The sequence below is a fragment of the Candoia aspera genome, chromosome 1 (assembly GCF_035149785.1).
Source record: "Candoia aspera isolate rCanAsp1 chromosome 1, rCanAsp1.hap2, whole genome shotgun sequence".
Taxonomy (NCBI): Eukaryota; Metazoa; Chordata; class Lepidosauria; order Squamata; family Boidae; genus Candoia; species Candoia aspera.
Genome location: NC_086153.1, coordinates 117,597,965 through 117,623,181, shown reverse-complemented (window position 1 = coordinate 117,623,181; position 25,217 = coordinate 117,597,965). Strand labels below are relative to the sequence as shown.

At 37.6% G+C, this 25,217-nt stretch overlaps 1 protein-coding gene across 3 annotated transcripts in view; it reads left to right on the top strand.

Annotated features, from left to right (window-relative positions):
- LOC134503705 (cytochrome b5 reductase 4) overlaps positions 1-25,217 on the top strand; it is a 50,755-nt gene that overhangs the window by 5,733 nt on the left and 19,805 nt on the right. For all 3 annotated transcript variants that reach the window (XR_010068574.1, XM_063312618.1, XM_063312610.1), the window contains exons 3-6: positions 4,575-4,675; positions 5,694-5,778; positions 16,062-16,103; positions 24,596-24,650. Coding sequence is in view for 2 of the 3 variants with exons in the window: in XM_063312618.1 (XP_063168688.1) it covers positions 4,575-4,675; positions 5,694-5,778; positions 16,062-16,103; positions 24,596-24,650 (283 nt within the window). In the remaining variant the exon portion in view is untranslated. The remainder of the gene's footprint in view (positions 1-4,574; positions 4,676-5,693; positions 5,779-16,061; positions 16,104-24,595; positions 24,651-25,217) is intronic.

Here is a 25,217-nt window from a genome sequence, read left to right as displayed (position 1 = left end):
TATCTAACTTTTTTGACATTATTAAATCCTGATTTAATTTCTAATTTATTCTGATTATTTTGTGGCATATTTAAATTTATCATCTTCGTTTTTTGATTATTTATTTTAAAACCAGCTAATTCTCCATATTCTTGTAGTGTCTTTAATAAGTAATCAATTGATATTAACGGGTTTTGTAAAATGATAACTAAGTCATCCGCAAAAGCTCTTAATTTATATGTTTCTTGTTTAATCTTTATCCCTTCAATTCGATGATCCTTTCTAATAGCTTCTGTTAGAACCTCCAATACCAATATAAATAATAAAGGAGATAGCGGACAGCCTTGCCTTGTTCCTTTTTCTATTTGACATTCTTGTGTTATCTCTTCATTGATCACAATTCTGGCTTTTTGAAATGTATAAATTGATTTTATTGCTTTTATAAATATATCGCCAAAATCCATCAATTCTAAAGTCTTAAACATAAAATTCCAATTTAGATTGTCAAAAGCTTTTTCAGCATCTAAAAATAACAACATAATCTGTTTTTCATTATGAAATTGAGCATATTCTATTATATTTAAGACCGTCCTTATATTGTTTTTTATGTATCTTTGGGGTAAAAAACCATTTTGGTCATAATTAATTATTTCTTGAAGAATTGTTTTTAGTCTTTCAGTTAAAATTAAAGTAAATATTTTATAATCATTGTTTAATAACGCAATAGGTCTATAATTTTTGCATAGTGACGGGTCTTGTTTTTCTTTTGGGATTAGTATGATATTTGCCTCTGACCAAGATTTTGGTATTGGATTTCCTAACAGAATCGCATTCAATAAATCTTTAAGTGGTAACAAAGTTTGATCTTGAAAATATTTATAATAACTTGCTGAAAATCCGTCTGGACCTGGAACTTTGCCTATTTTCAATTTTCTAATTGCCTCTATAATTTCCTGGGTTGTGATGGGATTATTAATTAATGCTTTTTGGTCTTTAGTTAATTTCTTTAAATTTTGTTTTAATAAATAGTTCTCAATTTTATCAATTGAAATTTCTTGTTTCTTATATAAATTTGTAAAGAAATTATGAAATGCCTTTTTAATTTTTTCATTGTCAACTAATTCTTTCCCATTTTCTCGAATTTTAGTAATATTTTTTTTCCTTTTCTTAATTTATATGCTAGCCATTTTCCAGCTTTATTAGCATATTCAAAATTTCTTTGCTTAATATATCTCAATTTTCTTTCAATTTCATCTGTTGTAAGTATTTTTAATTGCTGCTGTAAAATTTTTATTTGATGGTTTATACCTTCATCTGATGGACTTATTTGAAGATTTTTTTCTTTTATCTCAATTTGGTCAAGAACTGTTTGAATTTTTTGTTGTGTTTTCCTCTTTAAGCAACTATTTAAATACATAAAATATCCTCTCATATATGCCTTGCTAGTATCCCATACTGTCCCAATGCTCACTTCATTATTTAAATTCCATTCAAATAATTCTTTCAATTTCTTTTGGCAATCTTCTACAAATTCTTTATTTCTCAACAAAGTTTCATTTAATCTCCACCTATAACTTTTTGGGTGGAGTTTTATAGCCAATTGAACTGGATTATGGTCTGAGAAGGATCAGGGAAGAATTGATACATTTAGAATTTTATTTGCCAAATTTTTAGATACCCATACCATATAGATCCTGGAGAACAATTTGAATCTGTCTGAATAAAATGTATAATCTCTAGCCGTACCGTTTTTATATCTCCAGGCATCTACAATCTACAATAGCCAAATTTTCTGACATATCAAAAAAAGATTGGGGCAATTTTCCTTGATTTTTTTTAATTTGTTGTTCAGGTTTTCTGACAATAATTGGTAAGGTAACTCCATTCCAATCTCCCATCATAATCCAATTGTTATAAGATAATTCGGAAAGTTCATTTAATAAATTTTGATAGAATTTATTCTGATTATCATTAGGGGCATATACTCCAACCAGTATTGCTTTGGAGTTTTGTAATTCTAATTCTATTATTAAATATCTCCCATTTTTATCAACACTTATTAATTTAGGATTTAGATGGGGTTTTACATATATTGCAATTCCATTTTTTTTTTTTTTCATTTGCTGCTATAAATTCATTTCCTAATTTGTTATTTACCAAATAGTTACTATCTTTTTTTGCAATATGAGTTTCTTGAAGACATATTATATCTTGTTTTAATTTGTATAAATAGTGAAAGACTTTTTTCCTTTTAGCTAGGGTGTTAGCTCCATTTATATTCCAGGAAAGGCATTTTAATTCACTCATTGGAAAGGAGTATTGCAAATTCTTTAGAACTTGAAGCTAGTTCCTCTGCACTTTGTTCCTCTGTATTTAAACGTTTCACTTTACTTTCTTTACTTTTTGGCCTTTCCCTTCTATCTGTTTCTGATTCTAAATCTTTCTTATATTTTCTGAGAAATTCCTGAGCCTTAAAAATAGTATTCAATTTATATCTTTGTTGTTGGAATGTGACATTCACTCCTTCCAGTACTTCCCACCTAAAGGGGATTTTATTTCGTTTAAGGACTTCGGTAAGAAAGAAATAATCTCTTCTTTTTTTTAATATTCTCAGTGGTATGTCTTTCAATATCATAATCTCCTCTCCTTCAATATTAATTTTTTTCCCCCAGGAGGCCTGTATTATCAAATCTTTGGTCTTCTTCCTCGCAAATTCAATTATTATATCTCTTGGTTTCCGATTAATTTTTGCATATTTCGAATTAACTCTAAATATTTTTTCTATATCTTCTTCTAGCCTTTCTTCCTCCCATTCAATTAAACTTGCAAGCATTTGAACCACTATTTCTCTTATTTCTGCCTCTTTTTTTTCAGGTACACCTCTAAGTCTAACACAATGTTCTTTTTCTTTTAACTCTAACACAGTTAATCGGTCTAATTCTATATCATTTTCTACTTCTAATTTCTCCACTCTTTCTCTTACCTCTTGAATATCTGCTTTTATTCTTTTGTCCATTGTCTCTAACTTATGATCTAACCTTTTTTCAAAGCCATCTATTTTCTCCTCTAATAGTTGCGTTAAATTTTGAGTAATATTTTGAATTGTTTTTTGCATAAAATCTTCAAACATAGCTTTCAACCATTCTCCTTCCCCAGTTTCTGAGCCTCTCCTGTTCTGTCTCCTTGTGTTCATTTTGTCCTTATAAAAACTTTATTTACCTATCTTAATCACTACACCTAATGTTATATTTATCTATATAAAGCAGTGTATAATATTTATATCAAAACATACTGTCCTTACTCATGACACATACAGAGCATACAATTCAAGATAATCTTATAAACATCTGCAATATAGTCCAATATGGTGGTAGAAATTAATTAATTAATTCTGTTCCTTTTAAGTGTGGACTGGCAGTAAAGTTTTTTTTGTCTCCAAAGTATAGAAAAGTTTTTTTTTCCTCCTCCGCTTAGAAAGTTTCTTCTTTTTCACTTTTGTAGTCAAAAGTTGTTGTTTCTTTTACTAGAGATGAAGGGGGCTGCAGAATTGCCTAGATGACTAGGCTACTCAAACGGGTTCTACCGATGTGCCTCCAGGCTTCCTGGCTGCTTTGTTGTTGCGGCGAAAGTGAAGTATTGAAATAGAAAGCAAAGCTTTTGCCTGCCGCCCCGAAGCCGCTGGAGTCTTTCGTCAGCAGCGCTCCTTTTCTCGCGCTGCCTACGAGGTCTGCCCGTCTCTCTCCAACTCCGCAGAACTCTCAACCTCCGCGTGGTAGATATCAATTTTTCCGAGCTGTTACAAGGCTCGACCAGCCGCCATATTCCTTCACCAGAACCCCCCCCCCCGGTAGTTCCTTGATTAGGGTATTGTTTTCTGCTTGATTGTTTTCCTGGTGTTAATCTCTGCTTTTCTGGGTATTGGCTGCTGGAGAGAGACAATAAAAACGCTAGGAAGGAAACAAAAGACCAAAACACGTCCTCTCACAGAGCACCGAAAAGTAAATTAAGCTGACCATAGAGATAATGTATAATGTTTATGTAAGCCTTTTTATACACAATATCAGTATTTTACACTAGATGGCATTCCTAGTATGTATAACAAAGTTTTTCAAATACTGTATAACCAATCTATTACATTTATGTCAGGCTGGGAAACAGGTATATTTTGCCAATTTATCTTCTACTGTTGGTTTCCTGACTTAGTTATTTCATTAGGAGGTCATTCTAATTGCTGCTGACTTTATTTTCTTTTGTGCATTAGATTACAGTGTTCCATTTTACGTGGGCTGTGCGCAGAGCCCTGAGATCACTTGGAAATGAAACATGGCTTATAATTTTTAAAAAGACATAAATCGTAAATTGACACAGTTTCAATTCAGACCACTAGGTTTTAAGAAATAATGGCTTGTTACTTTCTCCCCCAGCTTGTCCTACAATAGGGTTATGGTTATTGATGTCCATTGCCATGGATGAAATGTTTTGACAACTACTTTTAGAATGAGTGATAATAAACATGCCATTTAAGCAACCTTTAGTTTCAGTAAACTCTGCACATTTAAATGGGATTTTTAATCAGTCTGTTTTTTGCTTTCTAGGGCTTGTTTATAATGTAACACCGTATATGGAATATCACCCTGGTGGAGAAGTTGAGTTAATGAAAGCTGCAGGAACTGATGGCACAGATTTATTTGATCAGGTAGCAACAGCGGAGTTGGTGTTCACTGTAGTGTGCAGCAAAATATTTTGATAAAGTGTTCTGTTCCCTGAAGAAGAAACTGCTATTTTGCAGTGTATCTTGTTAAAACATATTATAAGAGATAATGATTAGTTTATAATATAAACTAAAAGTACTCCAAAGGAAGTAGAAAACCAGTGTGGTCCACAATCTTTCTCTCTCTTTCTCCCTCTCTCTCTTCACCCAGACACAGACACATAGATGCACATACCTATCTATGGAGATGTTCACCTCAGATAAAAGTGAATTTTGTGACCTGAACTTCTTTTTTTTTTTTTAAACATTAAAAAATAAAATGTACAACACAGTTAGCATACAGTTAGTTTTGAAATAGTGGATTTAGAGTTTACCTGAGGAGGAAATGCATTATTTCTTTACTTGCTATCCCTGCTTTGAAATAGTGTGTAGAATAGGCAATGTACTACTGTAGTTCAGGAACTACCTTTGTTTTTGTTCATTTAGCAACTTAGTGTATTGGTGTTGCTTAATTTATGGGATTTAGTATATTTTTATGGTTGTTTAGAAGTATGTTAACCTTAGTGAATAACTGTCAAACATACAGGTAGTCCTCGCTTAACTACCATTTCTTTAGTGATGGTTTGGACTTACGACAGTGCTGAAAAACCGACTTGCGACTGGTCGTCACACATACCACTGTCACAGCATCCCTATGGTCACATGATCATGATTTGAGTGCTTTGCAACCAGTTCACCTTTATGACTGTTGCAGTGCCCTGTGGTCACGTGATTGCCATTTTTACCTTCCTAGCCAGCTTCTGGCAAGCAAAATCAATGGGGAACTGCTTAACAACCATATGGTTCACATAACACCCACAGTGATTCACTCAACAACCACCACAAAAGATTGTAAAATCGGGTTGGATTTGTTTAATGACTGCTTCGCTTAGCAACTGAAATTCAAGTCCCAAATGTGGTCATTAAGCGAGGACTGCCTTTAAGCTTACTTTTTTCCTTGCAGGTTCATCGCTGGGTCAATTATGAATCAATGCTGAAAGAATGCTTGGTTGGAAGAATAGCAGTGAAACCTGCAGCTTCTCTAAAAGGTACACTGTCATGTTCACCATTCCAATGTTGCCGGTACATCGTAACTTCATTCCATCACATGTGTTCAATTTCGGTGGCCTGAGACAAGAATTATGGGAGTGGTCATGTAATACGTCTCAACAGCAGTAGCTTCTGGCTGACCTAGTCTGGGTTTAGAAACTAAGCTAGGTTGTCCACTAGGGAGTTTCAGATATATAGAATAGATTGGGAAATGGAAACTATATTCTGGAAGAAGATAGCAGCAAGCCTACTTCTGTGCTGTTGCCAGGAAATCTGTATTGGTATGTCTTATTAAGAGGTGAACTTGAAGATGCTTTTACATTTTAGTTTAAAATATATAGAGGAGAGCAGGTTGCTTGTCTCTGATGAAGATTAAATGATGTTAAGTTTAAATATGAGGATCAACAATAGGAGTTGCCAATCAGAGAATCCCTGAGCAAAGTTTCTTCCTGTGTTACATTTCAAAACTGAAAACTACAGAATAGCTTGAGTTTGATTACTTGGAAAGCAGCTTGGACTTCCGGCTGAATGCCTCCCACTTGCAACGTCTTGTAATGAGCTCCTCCAACAAGTTCCTTTTATTTCTATTTTACCACATTTTAAACTCACCATTCAACTTCAGATAGTTTTTTTATCCTACTACGGAGCCTCCCTTGCTTATTTATGTTTTACTTATACCACTTATCTCTTGATATGGGAAAAGGAAGAAAAGACAAAGGACTCCCTTGGCAATGCAACCCTCTTCTAAACCGCTGAAACAACAGAAGGTGGACAGATTTGTTACAAGTAAGCGAACCTTGTCAGTAAACTATGATTCCCCAACTTACTTACTGAATAGAAAGGATTCTTTGGAGTGGGACTTACAGGCTGAGATAGAGAGTCAGCAATTGTTGGAGTTTTCTTCATCATTGCTAGAAAATGCGTCTTCCCCAGAGGCTGTTGCTGTCTGCACAGCTGCTGAACAATTAAATAAGGAAGGACTCCTTGATCATAAAAGCTTGGAAGTCCAAAACACGTTGGAATTTATAACCAGACACAGTCTATTGACGGCACAGACAGTTCTCTCAATCTTTGATTTACTGACTACGATCAAAACTCAAGTTGATTCTTTAAGAGACTCCCTGGCTGAATTTGGCAGGAGTCCTGCAAATCAAACTGAGGCCTCTGATAAAGCTAAGGGCTTACACCTGCATCACTCCTCTCAGTCAGGCTGCGGAGGAAGGGAAGTTTCAGCCTCTGAAGTTAACCCTATATTAGGAGCTAAAAGGGAAGATAAGAAAATGACTAACATCTGTATAGAAATGGATGAAAAGGGTAAAAAACCTGTATTAGGTAAATGTTACTTACAACCCAATAAGATAGCCCTTCAAATACAAACTAATAGAATTAATGGAGGCAAATGGGAGTCGAAAAGAGCTATACTGCAATCATTAAGTCAGTTACTAAGATGTGAGAAACGATTTGTGGATTTACAAAAGATAGACTGGCTACCAGCCAGGGGCAGCTTTAGATGGATTCTCTTGACTTCTGGTCTTTCTGTGATACCAAGTATGCTTCTAAAAATGAAACCTTTTCTGAATACTTTCTCAATATTCCCAATTCAAGTTTTTCATTCAGAGGAAGTTAGTCCCCTTATAATTCAGCATAGTCAAGAGAGTGTTAGAAATTTAACTCATAGTAGAAATACTCCTGCAGATAAATCCAAGGACGCCTCATTAATGGAGACTATGCCAAGGAACAATAATAGTAAACATTTTCTCCATCCGATAACAACTCAGTTGCCTCCTGTTCCTTTAGAACGGAACTTAATTAACTTATCCAGTGTTCTACCAGATAATAGACAAGTTGATACACTTAAGAAATTAAATGACTTAAAAGGAGCTTTAATGGCAACTTGCCACACAGTGAACCCTCTATTAAATTTAACACTTCAAACAATGCAAGAAGGAAGTCCTCACTTGGGACAACAATTTGAATGCACTGAAAAGAGAGAGCAAACTACCTGTAGGCAGAAAGCTGTCAATGAGAACCAAGAACTACAAAATCCAGATGTAATATCTGAGATAGAGGAGTCTTTTGCTCTCACTACAAGTATTAATATCACACAGAAGCAAGTGGAAACAACTAAAGCAAAAATTATTATAGTGGCCCAAGTTCACGAGCAACCCTTAGAAATTTCCAACCTTGGCTCTTTAGAAGATGGGGATATGGATGGGACCCACTTGGGTCATAAAGAGGGTTTGTCTAGATCAAGGATATTAACGCATATGGCCTGATGTTACGTAGACCAGTGTAAGATAAATCCCCTGAAAATTATTTCGTGGAATTTAGCCAGATGGTATCGTAACAAAGGCCTTAACCATTTAAATCATTTGTTAGATACGGATATCCTTTTGCTTCAGGAAACTTGGACAGCTGATGATCTTGTATTCAATGGCTATTATTCATACAAGTTGGAGGCAACCGCTGGCAGAGGGCCAGGGCGGATGAAAGGTAGACTGGGAATTCTTATTTCTACCACTCTGAGAGTAGGCCATAAATCCATTCAGCCACTTAATCAAATAACTATGGCTTTACTCTTAGATCTGGGAAATATTTCCTTATTAATGTGTATTTACCGCCAAAACAAAGAAGAGCCGAAATAGAGGCAACGTGGTCAGATCTAGAGCAGTACGTGGATAACCTCCTTTTGGAATATCCTAGTGCCTCGGTACTACTCGGGGGGGATTTTAACGCCAGGCTAGGTCCTGATGACCAAACACTGTTCTCTAAATTTCAGCAGTATCTGCCAACCCATGCTCCTAACTTACCTGATGCCACTCTTGTACGCCTCTTCAAAGATAAAAGATCTAACTATGCTGGGATTTGTCTGGCCAAGTTTGCAAACAAGTTTAATCTATACATACTAAATGGCTCCATGAAAAGTGATCACCCAGGAGAATATACATTTATGGCTGGAACTAGGAAAAGTACTATTGATTATATGCTAGTCTCTATTAACCCATTACATTCAGTGGAGTCCTTTAAGGTGCTTCCTCATCTAGAAAATGACCATCTTCCTTTATGTCTACATTTGAAGATACCTACTAGTCAGATGCGGCCGGAGACATATTTTACCCATGTCATTGTACCAGCAGAACAAGTAAGTTGTCATGCCAGATGGACCTTACAACTTGATCAAAGGGTGAGGAAGACATTGGCAGAGGATGATTTACAAATAATTCGATCATCGTTTATGTCTCCCAATACCTCACAAGACCCATTGATTTTGTATAAAAATTTAATACAAAAATTACAACCAGTATTGACTCGCATTACTAACCCTGACAGCAAAAGGGTTGTGACTTTCTCTAAGACATGGTTCGACAAAGAATGTGTTGAAGCTAAGAAAGCCCTCACTGCAGCTTATCACTTATATAAATCCGAGACAGAGTCTATTAACAACGCAAATACAAAATCTCATGAACGCCTCCTTGCTAGCAAAAAACAGTATAAGAAACTGGCTGATAAGAAGCAGGACATGAAAACCATGTGGAAACATCTTATTGAAGCTGCCAAACTGAAGAATGCCTTGTTAGTATGTTTTCTACTACAGATTAAGGTTACTATGGTAACTAATCATTTTGGCCAGGTGAAGAGGTTGAATTTAATTGTCCCCTTTTCACGTGTTAATGGTTGCATTGCCTAAGGGAGGAACTTGCCTGAACTTGTTTTAGTTTCAGTTTCCCTTCTGTGTAGGCTTGCAGAGAATATACAGCTGAGAGAAATCTCTCCTCTCAGCAAACAGCCTTTAAATATGTTTGTTTTCTGTAAATAAAATTATTTTTATAGAAATGCCTGGTGTGTGACTTTTCTGATCTCTCCTGGGCCAAATGCTTTCTAGCACTCTGCCAACATGCCTCTCTTTTTTGGCAACTATTATCCAATCAGACTGTCAGATCATCTACTATTCTAGACTCTCACATTTCACCAGAGATGTGGGAATACCATTTCCAGAAAATGTATGAGGATCCTAACTGTCCTAACAGCCAGGAATCACGCTGAGACAAGGAGTAGGTCTCTAGTGTTTATTACTGCTACATAAGACGGAATCCTAACAAACTGAAGAAGCGTGGGAAAACCCAGACAGATAAACCCCAAAAGTTAAGGCGGGTCTGATCTGTGTCTCTTTGAATGGCTGCTTAATTCCTCAGTACTACGCATGCGTTTTCCCCCTTGGATAGAGGCCCCCTCCTGCTCGCCATCAGTACTCATGACACTAACAATGCAATGTTGACACAAATGAACAAAGGTCGAACCGAGTGGCCCCCAGTCTCGGTGGCTGAAATCAAATTTCTTATTGGACAACTTAGAAAAGGGAAGACTCCGGGAATGGATTTTATTTCAGCGGAAGTATTAAGGAATAATGTTGAATGGTGGTCCCCAATTTTAGCATCACTTTTTACCTATATTGATAATTCGGGGAGAATCCCAGAGGATTGGGGCCTGGCTATCATAGTCCTGATTTTTAAAAAAGGGAAGACAAATGATCCTGCCAATTACCAACCTATTAGTCTACTGAATATAATTAGCAAGCTATATGCTAGACATTTGCAAGGAAAACTCAAAGACTGGCTGGACCAGAGAAATCTTATAGCGGACGAACAGGCTGGCTTTCGAGAGGGCAGAGGAACTATTGAACAATGTCTGATTCTTCAACATTTGATTGAAAAATATTGTACCAACAAGATAACATCATTGTATGCTGCTTACATAGACATAAAGGCAGCTTTTGATTCTATATCTAGGCCTAAGCTGTGGGAGAAGTTGGAAGCCACCTCAATAGATAGCAGGCCTCTCTACCTAATACGTGCCCTACATTCTGATATGGCCTTGAAGGTCAGGTGCAATAGATCTGGGTCACTGTCCAAGCCAATGAAAGTACAAAAGGGGGTGAAACAGGGCTGCATTTTGGCTCCCTTACTTTTTAACTTTTACATTAATGATATGGTAAGATGCCTAAGTCACCCAGACTTTCATCCTCCTAAATTAGGGGACCAAAGTATTGCCCTGCTGCTGTATGCAGACGATGCGGTCATACTCTCTAGGACTCCTATAGGTCTCAAGAGAGCTTTGACATCCTTGGCCCAATATTGTATTAATAATCAGTTAGAAATAAATTATCAGAAAACAAAGATAATGACCTTCGCTAAAAGGCCAAAACTTCGCTCCTGGCATATAAATGGGAACAGAATAGAGCAAGTGACAAGCTTCAAATACCTAGGGGTAGTTGTGCATGCCACTGGATCTAGGAAACCTCACTTTGATTATGCAGCTGATTCTGGACAAAAATTAGCCAATGCCATTCTAAAGGTTTTCCGAAGCAAAGGCGGGCACTATATTCCAGCAGCTCTTAAGCTCTTCCAGGCAAAGTCATTAGCCCAGCTCCTTTACGGGTCCTGCGTTGGTGCTCCGACTTCAGGCGTTACACCTCTGGAAAGAGTGCAGTCCAAATTTATTAGAGCAGTACTCCAAATGCCCAAATGTGTGACAAACGCTCAACTTCGATTGGAAGTTGGCATGATAAAAGTCAAGGCAAGAGTGCGTCTAGCCTCCTTGAACCTTTGGCTAAAACTCAAGCATTATCCCCAAGGTTTAGCACCACTCATTTTTCAAGATTACTTCCAATCCTCTTGGTTAAAGAATATTGAATTTAGCTTCGCAAAGCTAGGATTTTCTACACATTCAATTCTTAGGATGGATTACGAACAGGCAAAATTGACCCTGAAGCAAAGGATAAAGGATATAGAGAGACAAATGGACTTACAGAAGGCCCCTCATTTCCTATCTTCAGAGCATATTAAATATATTGTCAATACTGCTAACTACCTTTCTCAACTTGAAATTCCTAGCCAGTGGAAAGCTTTCTCCCTAGCTCATAGCGATGCACTCCCTTCTGCAGTCTTGGAAGGTAGATACAAAAAAATCCCAATAGCTGCAAGGCGGTGCCCTTGTAACAATGGAGAGATAGAAACTACAGACCACATGCTTCTCCGTTGTCCTTTTTATAAAGAGCTCAGGAGTAAACTAATATTACCTTTGATTAGTAAATGCCCTAGATGGAAAGATATAGATTGTATGCAAATGTTACTTATAGATTAATATCAAACAGTCACGGCGCAAGTAGCCAGATTCTGCGCAGCTGCTATGAAGATACATCAGATTATGATTGGAAAAATGTAGTAATATATCCCTTGTAATAACTTTGTGGTCTATATATCACATTTTATATATGATATTTTACTCTTTTTATCACTCCTTTTAATATTTTACATATATTTTTATAGATGCTTTTACCTGATAGAATATTAGTCATGATAATGCAAATTAATAAGATTGTTTTTAAACTTGATTAAGGGGCTCACTTACATTGTGATCCAAAGTGTGATTTTAACACTTAATTGGAACTTGTAAACTCAAATTTAAAATTATTTTAATTTAGATGGCTCATATTTTATGGCTAATAGCTAATGTGCATATTTTTATAGAATTGTATCTTGTACTGGTCAGTGACCGTAATAAAATCAACTGAATTGAATTGAATAAGGATCAACAATATATAAACTCTTCAAGATGTTATTGAGAAGGCATGCAGTTTTCCACTCTATAGTGGATTTTTTAAAATGTTGGCCAGGAATATATGGTGATTTGTGTTCAAGGTATTGCTGCTACAAGGTAATTGAGTAATTGGCAGAAATTTTCCAGAGGTGAAACATAACATGCTTCATTGAGAAAAATACTGCTGCTAGAGAACTTTGTATACATTAACCTCAATTTCTGCAGTTAATTACTATTTTGCTGTATTTTATATTTTAATATTTTTCCTATGAATACTAATCAGATTATTTCACATTTGCAGTCTGATTTATTTCCGATAATGGATTAACCTAGTGTATGCTAATTTTGCATTGCACTGGGAGATTTTCATTTTTTTACAATAAACCATGACTAAATAATAATGGATAAACTAACATGTATTATAAAACAGCAAAACAACAATAAAATTGCAGTTAATCAGGTCAAAGCTTTTAAAAGGTAAAAAATTTTTTGCTGTTTAGAATGGAGAAGGATGACGAATATTGTTAGGGATGAAGTTCTTCAGATTACTATAACTTTTGGAAAAGTGTGAGTTTCTTCAGTGATGATTTATCTTTACACAATTAGCATATTATGCATGGACTTATTATGCATATACTGAGAAGCCATGACTTGTTGATTCCTAGGGAGAATGTGGAAAGCCAAAAAATCTCCATGTCTGTGACTCTTTCGTGCAGCAGCTGTGAAGTGATCTTTGCAGAAGTGCATCACTCTGCCTTAAACCAGCAAAGAACTGAGTTGTGTCTACACTGCCTCAGTTGGTTGCTCTGGCTCAGCAAAGCAAAAATAAGGACAAATTCCACAGTGCACATAAGCATGGGTGCATGGGTACAAGTGTTCTCTGCATCAAAATCATCATTCTGAGTAATCCCATACAGTCTCATATAGCTGAAGCGTAAATTCATGTGTATTGCTGCCAATTCCATGTCTTATTATTCATAACAGTTCACTTCAAATTAATTGCATGAGTCCTAGATTTTGTTGCAGAGTGAATGGTTCTGAAATGCTTCTTGCATATGCGTATGAACAACTGTTTAACTTGCAGCATTTGAATACCGCAGAGGAGGGTTTTTGCTGGCTTAGAGATATTTCATTTTGTTGTTTCACAATTATACAGTATTTTGGTGATGTGAAATTATGAGGTTTTTTTGTCCCAAACTCTTAATACAGTAGTAATCAGAAAAGAATGTGTATAAAGTTCATATTTCTTATCCTGTGGTAAATGTTCATACTGTCAACATCTTTGTCCTCTTCTTTAAATTTGATTGTCTAATCAACTTAGGGAAACCTCTGGAAGACTGAATTTTATTGTTGCTATGTAGCTTATGCTCTTTGGATAGTGCAGGATCTATATGTAACCTAGCAAAATCTAGTAGCATCAGAGCCATGATCATGACTTAGTGAACTTTAAGAACAACACAAACAGCTTACAACAAACCAGCTTTGCCCAACTTTTACATGATTAAAATAACATTCAGGGACTAGGTTTCCTAGACAATTCTCAGGTTGTGAGTGATTATAGGTTTCTTTTCTAGATGTTGGCTGCTTCTCCCTTTAATCGTTTTGCTCTGCATCTGGTCCTTCCTCCAAAGCAGTTCTGTGCAATCTTACTTTTGTGCCTTCTAGCTGACTACTGTAGGATGTTTGAAAGTGTGATCATTTTCATTTTCTTCTCAATTTATACTGCTTGTAATGTCATTCCAAGCTTCTAGATTGACTAATGAAAGTGTCTTGATTTATATCTTCAAAGTAGTAGCATGTGCAGTTTAATATATATATATATATATATATACTATATAGAGAGCACGCGCACGTGCGCTTGGATTAGTAACGATGTTTTGTGAAATGACAGCTGATACACTTAACTTTTAAAAAACAAAACAAAACTGCATATTGAATTATTTTTCATACCTGAAAATCGGGTTTTCTCATTTGGCTATTCCATCCCTAAATCTGAGAAGAAATATTCAGGATTATATGCATGGTGCAGTAGCTTTCAAAAAAATAAACAAATTACATAAATCTGTGTCTTTGGATGCCGTATTATCTGTTAGGAGGAATTATAGTGCATTCCACAACCACACACTAGTGTTCTCAAAAATTACCAGTACTTTAAAGGTGTTTTTTTTGCTGAGATTTTATATAAGATGCCATGACTCTTAATATCAAAATGACACTGAGCAATCAAGAACTGCCAACAGGATTATGCTGCTTCTATTCATAGCCTAGAAAAAGGCAATTAGCAGACTCAAGACCCTTTGATTCAAGTGTGTAAGTCAATTTCAGTTTCATATAAATGGCTCTTCTGGACATGGTCCAGAATATGTCCTCCTTTTGCTTTATTATATTTTTTAAATATTAAATAGTAAAGGAGAGAGAGAAACATGCTGTTATTTTTGTCTGAAATTAGATGGAAACATCGTTTAATCCTTTGATTCTAAAAGTTTTGCAGCTTTTGAAGCATTCATGAAGCATAGCAGATCCCAGGGCAAGTGTGCCTAACTTCTGACACTCATGGGCTATACGTGGGTTTGCATGTTGTGTACTCAACCCAAATTTGGCAGACTGCTTTTTAGTTTTTCTTTTCTTTATTTTTTTAATAGTATTTTTCTTTATTTTCTTATTGGTAATAGAAAATACAAAATGCTGCAGCTTTAAAAAAAATCTTTAGAGGGTGCTATGACACTGAGACACTTTTTTCCAGTGTTACAGCTTCCTCTATTGATAAAAAAGACTGCCCTGTGTTTTCTTCAAGAGACGGAAGAACTCTCTGAAAAAGGAAGTCATCTGAGTAGATGTGGTTGAACATTGTGTTCCTGTTTTTGCGTATGTTGGGGGGCGATATTAAAGAGAGGAATTGGTGTCTTCAGCCTTGGGAAGTTTTGATTTGTTTGAGGATAGTTCAAATGGCGGAAGGCTTTGTAAGGTGGCACTGCTCCTCAGAGCCATCCGACCCCCAAATGATGAAAAGTCCATATATTTTGGCTTCATCTACCCTGAAAGGGGCTCTTAGGAGCTCCAAAAAGGGTGCTGTGACAACAGCGTGCGTGTGGTTCATGAAATGTATATTTTTGACCCCCTGTCCTGTTGATACTTTTTGTGATGGTTGCTGCAGTGCAACAAACTGTCTATGAATACTGCTTCATCTTAGCCACTAGACAGTATCTCTGCACCATCACAGATACCTTCTAGAGGCACCAAGGAAATCATTAAGACTTTTCCCTTACTGAGACATAAGATGTTAATGCAGTTCAGTTTGGCTATCCTGATTTTTGCATTCTCCAATAGATGTCAAGTATGTTTGTCATTAGCTAAATAGTATCCTACATTTTAGAGCAGAATACTAGTATACTTTTTATGGGCATGAACACTACTCACACTTCATGTATTTAAAATGATTGCATTTGTCAAGGAAGTACATATAGTTGGAAATAGCTTTCTCTTCAGTTTAGTGCTCACATTTCTTAGGGCTAATATTTTGTGTGGCTAATATTCAACTCTTGGTTATTTTTTCTTGAGTAAAGCTTTTGGCTTTTTGTTTTTTGTTTTTTGAGGGTTTTTTCCCCAGAATGTTTGTACATAGTATCGTAATGGGGGAGGTTTTCTCTATTGTGATCACTACAGTATTTTTTTGCATACTTTACAGAACCTTGTCCCCCTGTAACTGAAGAAAACAGGACCTTGAATGGTAAGTATGATAACATCCTACTTTATTTTTTTCATACAATACAGAAAAGGAGGTATACATTCATCTATGGGAGCAGCCAAATCTTATACTAGATTTCCTAATGAAATGCCATACCATCTGTCTCCAATCCACCATCTTAATCCTTTCCACCAACTGGACTGCAATATTCCATAGGAAAAGAGATGAATAACAAAAAGGTATCTGAACTACAATTAAAACATCAGATAACTTGAGAAAGACAGGAAGTCCCCTCATGCTTTATAGGAAGTAAAATATGCTTTGCTTTGGTAGTCAGGTTTTTACCCCCCATCTCTTACTGTTCTGTGTCATGTTCTAAAAATAATAGCATTGTTAAAAGCGAGAGAATGAGAATACTGTTCTAAATTCTTTTTTGGCCTTTTTACAGAAAGTCTGTTCCAGTGACACTGTTCTTGATTTCCACTTTTTTTTACTTCCTACTCTTATACCACCTTTCTTGAATATCTTATAGTAGAGCTTTTTTAAAGCTTTCTTCTCCTCCACCTCTCCCATGCAAAAATGGGGAAAACTAATACATAGAAATAGGCTTATATACAAATGTATCAGTGTGATTGATTCTGTTTGGCAAAGTGTTGCATCACTGTAGAAGAACCTTCTAGTTTGGGCTTTCTTTGGACTTCTGATTAGCTTGGTGATAAACTGATACTAGATCTTTCCCAGATTCAGAGTTTATCTGGTAAGCAGAAAACTTCTGTTTTTCTTCATTTATAATACTGCTTTGTGGTGATAAATTATGGGAAAACAAGGATCACCCCCCTTCTGAGGGAAGGCAGTTTCTTGAGCAAACTGAAGAACAGCAGAAAGCTTTAGCTTTGACTGAAGTTATTCCTGACTAGAAAAGGTAACTGAGAAAGTTCTGTGGAATTGCTTCACTTCAGAAGCCCATCAGTTACTGCCTTCTAGAAGAACTGAACTTAAAAGGATTGCAGTGCATGATGTGAAACAGTGCTTTTCAGAGATGAAGTAGGTATCCGATATATTAGATCAGAAAATAGTGGCATTAAAAACTGTATTGATTCACACAAAACAAGGGTGACTCAGCTTGAAATATATAATGGAACTAGAAATAGTTTTAAAAATATAGGCATTCAAGAGGATATTACCCAGTTACAGGGCCTAGTTCTTAGGAATTTATGATTTTTAAATATTCCTTATAATGCTGAGCAGAATCAGTCTGTAACTGCATTTATAGAGAAATAAATGTCAGTTTTTTTAAAACTGAAGCTGGAATACAAGCCAGGTTGTATTGAAACTGCTTATTGTACAGACATCTGATTCTATTCAGTATAAACCCCCAATCCTATTTTGTGAGATTCTTGGAATCTATAGTACAGCTTCATATCCTGCATTTATCTTGGTAAGTGGGATCTTATCTCAGCAAGTGGGATCTTTGGAATGAAATATAAAAAAAATCTGCCCACACAGATGGTTTAGAAGCAGAAGTTATTCAGTAAAGTTCATTTAGCAACAAAACAAAAATTGATTAATTCATTTTCTTTTTCCAATAATTTTAAAAAAAATTATCCCTGGAGTCCTTTGTGAAGTTTTTTGATCCAATGGCTGGACAGAACTTTATTGTAGTAGACTCATCTGAAGAAAAGAAGAGGTAGTGTTGAAATATTTATTTTTTTTCTTTTTACATTTTTCTAGAGGGAGATGGGCCACCTTGGCTTGGGATAGATGAGGAGTGAATCCCTGGAGTACAGTTTTTGTTTTTTGTTTTCTTCAGTTTCCTTTTTTCATTGTATTTTTCCTTTGGTTCTTTTTAAGTCTTCTTTTACTTTTTACTTTTTTCCTTTGTGAGTGTTCGTACTTCATTTTAAATTATTTTAAAAGTTTATCCCAGTTATGGAAATTATTTTTCCACTTGACCTATGACTATTATGGCTGCTTAATGTGCATTTTTTGACATATCTTAATCATTTTCTGGAATGGAAAAAGTCTTATATGTCCTTCTAAGAGGAAACAGATGTTCTCTAAATTAGGTAATTTAAAACCTAACATTGAGGGGTTTTTTTTACAAGAAACTCATTCTTTCCCAAGAGAAAGATCTTTTATCTAAATACACATATCAATAGAAATTCAAAATTTGATTAGTAAGGCATCAACATTTGTAGTGGGACAAGAAATAAGTGATCCCAAATAAGTTTTTTAATGTTGATTAAATGTGTTATAACTGTAATTTATTTACTTATTTATTTATGTTGGTCTACTATAGACCATCCAGTTGTTTTACATAGGTATTTTGAATATCTTTTACGTTAAGCAGCCATCAGCAGACACATAGAGGTAAACAACATTTACATACCATTCAAAAGAGACAATAAGAAAGCTAAAAGACCAGAACACCTCCTCGCCAGCAATCAACACTCAGATATGCAAAGATTAACACCAGAGAACAAGCAAGCAGTACACAATACCCTAATCAAGGAACTATTAACTCAGTCAAGCAAACAAGCAGCAGACAACAGCCTAATCAAGGAACTACCAAAGAGAGAACACCCTCACCAACACAAGTAGGGCAAACCACTATATATAAACAGAGAGCAAGGCCCATTCCCTCTTCGCACTGAAGATGTTGCCTAGTCAGGCAATTATTTATTTTATTTATTTGTCATATTTTTATTACCGCCCATCTCCCCCACTCGGGGGACCCTGGGCGGTTCACAATAAAACAGTATAAAATACAGTAAAATCAGAATAGTATAAATTAATATACTTATAAAATATAATAAAATCCAAGTGATGGCAGATCTAATTCCACCCAAAGGGGACTGGAACCGGTCCTGGCAGGACTAGGAAACCAACCAGCCCCAAGAGTGGCTCTTCCTCTCCCCACTCCAGGCATGGTGACAAAACTAGGTCTTCAGCCGTTTCCTGAAGTCCAGAAGAGAGGAGGCCAACCTCACTTCCAGGGGAAGGATGTTCCAAAGGGCGGGAGCTGCTGCAGAGAAGGCCCGCCTCCTGGACCCCACCAGATGGAATTCTCTTGCAGACGGGGTCCGTAGCATGCCCTCTCTGCATGACCGGGTGGGACGGGTTGATGTAACGAGGATGAGACGGTCCCTTAGGTAACCTGGACCCATGCCATGTAGGGCTTTAAAGGTGATAACTAACGCCTTGAAAGGGAGTAACGTGTGATTTTGAGGCACCAAAAACTGCCCGTGCGGCTGCATTTTGGACCAGCTGTAGCTTCTGGATACTCTTCAAGGGTAGCCCCATGTAGAGCGCATTGTAGTAGTCTATATGGCAGATGACCAGGGTGTGAGTGACCGTTCGAAGGGCCTCTCGCTCCAGGAAGGGCCATAACTGGCGCACAACACAAAATTGCACAAAGGCCCTCCTGGCCACGACTGCCACCTGCTCTTCGAGCAGGAGTTGTGAGTCCAAGAGGATCCCAAGTTACTCACCGGGTCTGTCTGGTGCAGTGCAACCCCATCCAGAATCAAAGATGGCAAATTCCTAGGAGCCGAGGGTCCATTAACCCACAGCCACTCCATCTTACCAGGGTTCAGCTGAAGCCTGTTGTTCCCCATCCAGACCCAACAGCCCGCAGGCACCTGGAAAGGGCAGTCACAGCATCACTTACTTCCTCCAGGATGGAGATGTATAGTTGAGTATCATCAGCATATTGATGATACCTCATCCCATGGAAACGGATGATCTCACCCAGCGGTTTCATGTAGATGTTAAAAAGGAGAGGGGAGAGTACCGATCCCTGCGGCACCCCACAAAGGAGGGGCCGTTGGGCCGATCTCTTCTCCCCATTAACACTGACTGGGACTGGCCCTGGAGGAAGGAGGTAAACCAGCACAACACTATGCCGCCCACCCCCAACTCCCTGAGCCGCCCCAAAAGGATACCATGGTCGATGGTATCAAAAGCCACTGAGAGGTCAAGGAGAGCAAGGATAGATGCACTGCCTCCATCCTGCTCCTGCCAGAGATCATCCATAAATGCCACCAATGCTGTTTCTGTCCCATATCCGGGCCTGAAACCTGACTGAAAGGGGTCTAGATAATCCACTTCCTCCAGGATCCTCTGGAGCTGCAGTGCCACCACCTTCTCAACCACCTTCCCCATAAAAAGGAGGTGGGAGACTGGATGAAAATTATCCAGCATGGTAGGATCCAGTGATGGTTTCTTGAGGAGGGGGCGCACCAGCGCCTCCTTAAAGGCCATCAGAAACACCCCCTCCCGCAAGGATGTATTTTACCATCAACTGGACCCAACCACACGTCACCTCCCGTGCTGTCTTCACCAGCCAGGAGAGGCATGGATCTAATTGACAGGTGGTGGCATTTACAGTCCAGAGGATCTTGTCCACTTCCACAGGTCCAACAGGATCAAACCGTTCCCAGATAACTGGGTAAGTATGTTCCCTGGGCATCTCCCCAGACCCTGTTTCATGCTTGGAGTCCAACTGAGAGCGAATCCGAGCGATTTTATCCTGCAGATGCTCTGAAAACTCCTCGGCACGGCCCTGTAGATGATTTTCCGGGACCCCTTTCCCTAACAGGGATCATGTGATCCTAAACAGGGCTGCTGGGCAGCATTCTGCAGATGCAATAAGAGCGGAGAAATACTGACGTTTCGCTGCCCTTACCGCCACAAGGTAGGCCTTAATTGCGGCTCTAGCTCCTGTTTGGTCGGGTTCAGTCTTTTTCTTCCTCCAGCGGCACTCTAGACATCTCCTAAGCTTCTTCAAAACCTTCAACTCCTCCGTAAACCAAGGGGAGTGTCAGGTTGAATGAAGCAAGAGAGGCCGCACAGGGGCGATCCTATCCAGGGCCCCGGCTGCCTCCCTATTCCAGGCTGCAGCCAGGGACTCCACCAGACTGTGCAGCAGGTCCTCAGGTATAACCCCCAGCTCCCTCTGAAACCACATTGGGTCCATCAGTTGCTGGGGGCGGACCAATCAAATAGGTCCTGCCTCCCTGCGGAGAGGGTGGCACAGGAGAATCTCACGGTAACCAGGGCGTGATCTGACCATGACATTAAACGTGTGCAAGAAAACAACCAGGCTCAGAGAGTACCAAGGACTCCACAGTAACTGAGGGCTACCTGTATAATATGCTGCTTGTGAATACTATAATATGTATGCTAGAAAAAAATCACAAAATGGAGTAATATGAGAATTATAATACTAATGCCAGAGCTGATATGCTGCAGAAACTACAACAGACAGTATTATCTAGTGATATCACATTAGATTTTGCATTAGATTTGTATAGTTTCCTTCCCTGAAGTAGTAAGAAAGTAAAAAATTAAAATGACAGTAAAGCAAGAAGTAGTAATATCCAGGAGATCTGTCATGAGTAAGGATGGCGAGCAGGGGGCTCCCATCCAGACTGTCAAGCGCATGCGTAGCACTGAGGAATTGTTCAGCCATTCAAAGAGACACAGATCGGGACCGCCTTAACCCTTGGGGGTTATATGTCTGGGTTTTTCCCACGCTTCTTCAGTTTGTTAGGATTCCTGTTAAGTACTAGCAATAAATATTAGAGACCAGTTCATTGTCTCAGTGTGTTTCCTGGTTGTTAGGACAAGATCCAAATTTACAGCTTAAAGGATCTGATGCTACAAATTTTCCTAAGTGGGGAAGACTGAAATCCATTTGCTTTTCTCCTAGCATTGTAAGAATTGTTGTTTATTCGTTCAGTCGCTTCCGACTCTTCGTGACTTCATGGACCAGCCCACGCCAGAGCTTCCTGTCGGTCGTCAACACCCCCAGCTCCCCCAGGGACGAGTCCGTCACCTCTAGAATATCATCCATCCATCTTGCCCTTGGTCGGCCCCTCTTCCTTTTGCCCTCCACTCTCCCTAGCATCAGCATCTTCTCCAGGGTGTCCTGTCTTCTCATTATGTGGCCAAAGTATTTCAGTTTTGCCTTTAATATCATTCCCTCAAGTGAGCAGTCTGGCTTTATTTCCTGGAGGATGGACTGGTTGGATCTTCTTGCAGTCCAAGGCACTCTCAGAATTTTCCTCCAACACCACAGTTCCAAAGCATCGATCTTCCTTCTCTCAGCCTTCCTTATGGTCCAGCTCTCACAGCCATATGTTACTACAGGGAACACCATTGCTTTAACTATGCGGACCTTTGTTGTCAGTGTGATGTCTCTGCTCTTAACTATTTTATCGAGATAAAGTTAATGATCTAGTTAACTTAACCTATATACATAAATGTAATTACTTATAGAATGTATGCATGCTGTTTGCACAAAAGTGAAAACTTTCCAAAGGAAGCATGCCACTTACATATTTTGTGTGTTTCATCAGAGAAGTTTTAAAGAAATTGTTATGATCACATCCTCTGTGTATTCAGAAAGGTGTTAGATGTCAAAGGCTGTTTCATTAATTGTAATGTAAAGAGAGGGTACCCCTTTAAGAGGCCATGTATAATCTGTCCATACCCCATTAGACCAAGGGGCTGTCTTGTGGATGGAATAGCTCTGAGATATATTGGCATTTTTAGCTTGGCAGTGAATTGATAGTTCAGCATAACTATTAGCATAAAGCATCTTATACTTTTAGTATTACAGTAGTTTATACAGACAGGCAGAAATGCTAACTTTTAATCTGATACAATAATATTGTAAATATCCAGTCTGTTTCCAGAGATAGTCAAATAACTGAATTTATTTCTAAACATGTTAGTTTAGTTTTTACTAGTGTGGCTAAAATCACCAGATGACCTTTTGCTCTGAATGTTTCTATTCTTTTGCAAAACCTCAGAAAACACAGTAAAGCACAATCCCAGAATTAGTCAAATCAAAATTAAAATTTTGAAAAAAGGTCTTTTGTTCATATACAGCTTTCTTTCCTTTCTTCCAACACAGCACAGAAAGTACAGAAGTCTCTGCACTGTATAGATAGTGGAAATTGGTTAGTAGCTTCAGAATAAATCAGTTCCTAAATCAACTTCATATTTATTATAGAATTCTGATACGTTCCAAAGCTGAGAATTATAATTTCTTGATTTTGGTGAAATTAGAGATTAGTTAGAGATTTCTGGTTTAATTCTTACCCACAAGAGAGAACTATCATGGAGTGAAAGTGTCATTTATATTCAGCTGATTGAGCTAAGATGACATCAAAGATGTTTGAGCTATGATTACCTTGAATAGCACTACAAATGATATAAGATGATATTTTATTTATTTATTTATTATTTATCTATTATTCCAATTATTCAAAGAGGGACTCTGGGCGGTTTACAATAAAATCCAACTATAATCCTAAACGTTAAAATCTCATAAAACCAAACACATAACAATTATTATAAAATGCAATAAATACATATATACTTACAGATTTTTCCAAAGTTCTAATAATTTCATATTTTTTTCTGTATTACACTAAGGAATTAACATTTTCAATAAGCTTTCCATCATAATCCCATTTTTCCTATGCATTTGTGAGTATGATTGTCACTGGAGCAGTTTGAAATTGAAGTCAGATCCTTGTGAATTTTTAGTGTCGATATTTTTGAAGTTTGGCTTTTGTGACTCAGGTTTCAGACTGAAACTCTATAATGGTAAAAGGTAAAGGTTTCCCTTGACGTAAAGTCCAGTCGAGTCCGACTCTAGGGGGCGGTGCTCATCTCCGTTTCTAAGCCTTGGAGCTGGCGTTGTCATAGACACTTCCGGGTCATGTGGCCAGCATGACGACTCGGAACGCTGTTACCTTCCCGCCGAAGCGGTACCTATTGATCTACTCACATTTGCATGTTTTCGAACTGCTAGGTGGGCAGGAGCTGGGATTAACAACGGGAGCTCACCCCGCTGCGCGGTTTCGAACCGCCGACCTTCCGATCAACAGCTCAGCGGTTTAACCCGCAGCGCCACCGCGTCCCTATAATGGTACACTTACATAAAAGAAAAGAGAAATAATGATTGAAAGCCATGTAAATTTTAAAAATAGCAACTGGAAAGGTTATTGTAATAAGTTGAATGAATGCCAGACTTTTAAATGAAATTACATACTTTTTGTACATGCGCAAGATAACGTAAACTTTAATCAATAAAGCTAACGTTTGTAGCTTATATGCAAAAATACTCTCTTCCCTTAGAAAAACTTGATTGTTTCTTGTCAGAACTTCATTATTTGAAGTTATTGATGACACTTTCCTTTGTATTGTGGTGAAGTGTGATTGCCTTCACTTGAGTGGACATCTGCTGAGGAAGAATCCGACAAGATACTGCTGTGGCAGCGTTCCACCAATGGCAGCGGGGAAAATGGGTCTTTCAGAAATAAAAGAACACTGAATTCCTCAGTTTCTATGAAGATTAAAGCAGGTCATGCTATGCTGAAAAAAAATACCTATAGTAGTTGATAAATTTTCTCCCCATTATCTTTCCAGCTGTCCTGAGGAGTAGATTAGGTTGATAAATCCTTAATGCGAGAATAATATTAACCACTGTATGTTACTGTACTTCTTATTTTTTATAGGTATATATCTGAAAAATAAAGCTTTGGATGACTGTTTCAAAGAAATAATTCCAAGGTACTGTCATATTTCAGCATTAAGTGGGATTCTATTTAGTTTAAGGAAGGACTGAATGTAAATGTATTAGTAGTATATTATATGCTTTATTTACTGATTGGAACAAATCATTGTAGAGATTAATTTTTCCCCATTTTAACATAGCTTTGTAATCAGTAGATGGCCAACTTTGGCTCAGAAGCTGAGTTGGGTCTGGTCTGCTAGTGCATGGATGGGAGACTGTCAGGGCTATGGAATAGATTGGGAGGTCAGAAGAAAACAAGGCAACAGCAAACCACTTTGCACTGTTGTCAAGAAAGCTACATGTATATCTCCATGAAGTCTCTAGGATCATTAATTTTTTTTAAATAGATTTGTGGACTCTCATGCTGGAGTAAGTAGCACAGGATGGCAAAAATCTGTTATTCTTTGCTAGAATACAGAAGTGTTCTCCTGTCCTTGGGTAGGCCTCAGAAAAATGAATAGATAAAAACTTGGTCCTTCTGCCCAGGGTTTTTAACTAGAGTTCTGGCCACAGCCAATGTGTCAGACAAAAAGTTAATCAGCAAAGAGTCTAAGATGAAAGTT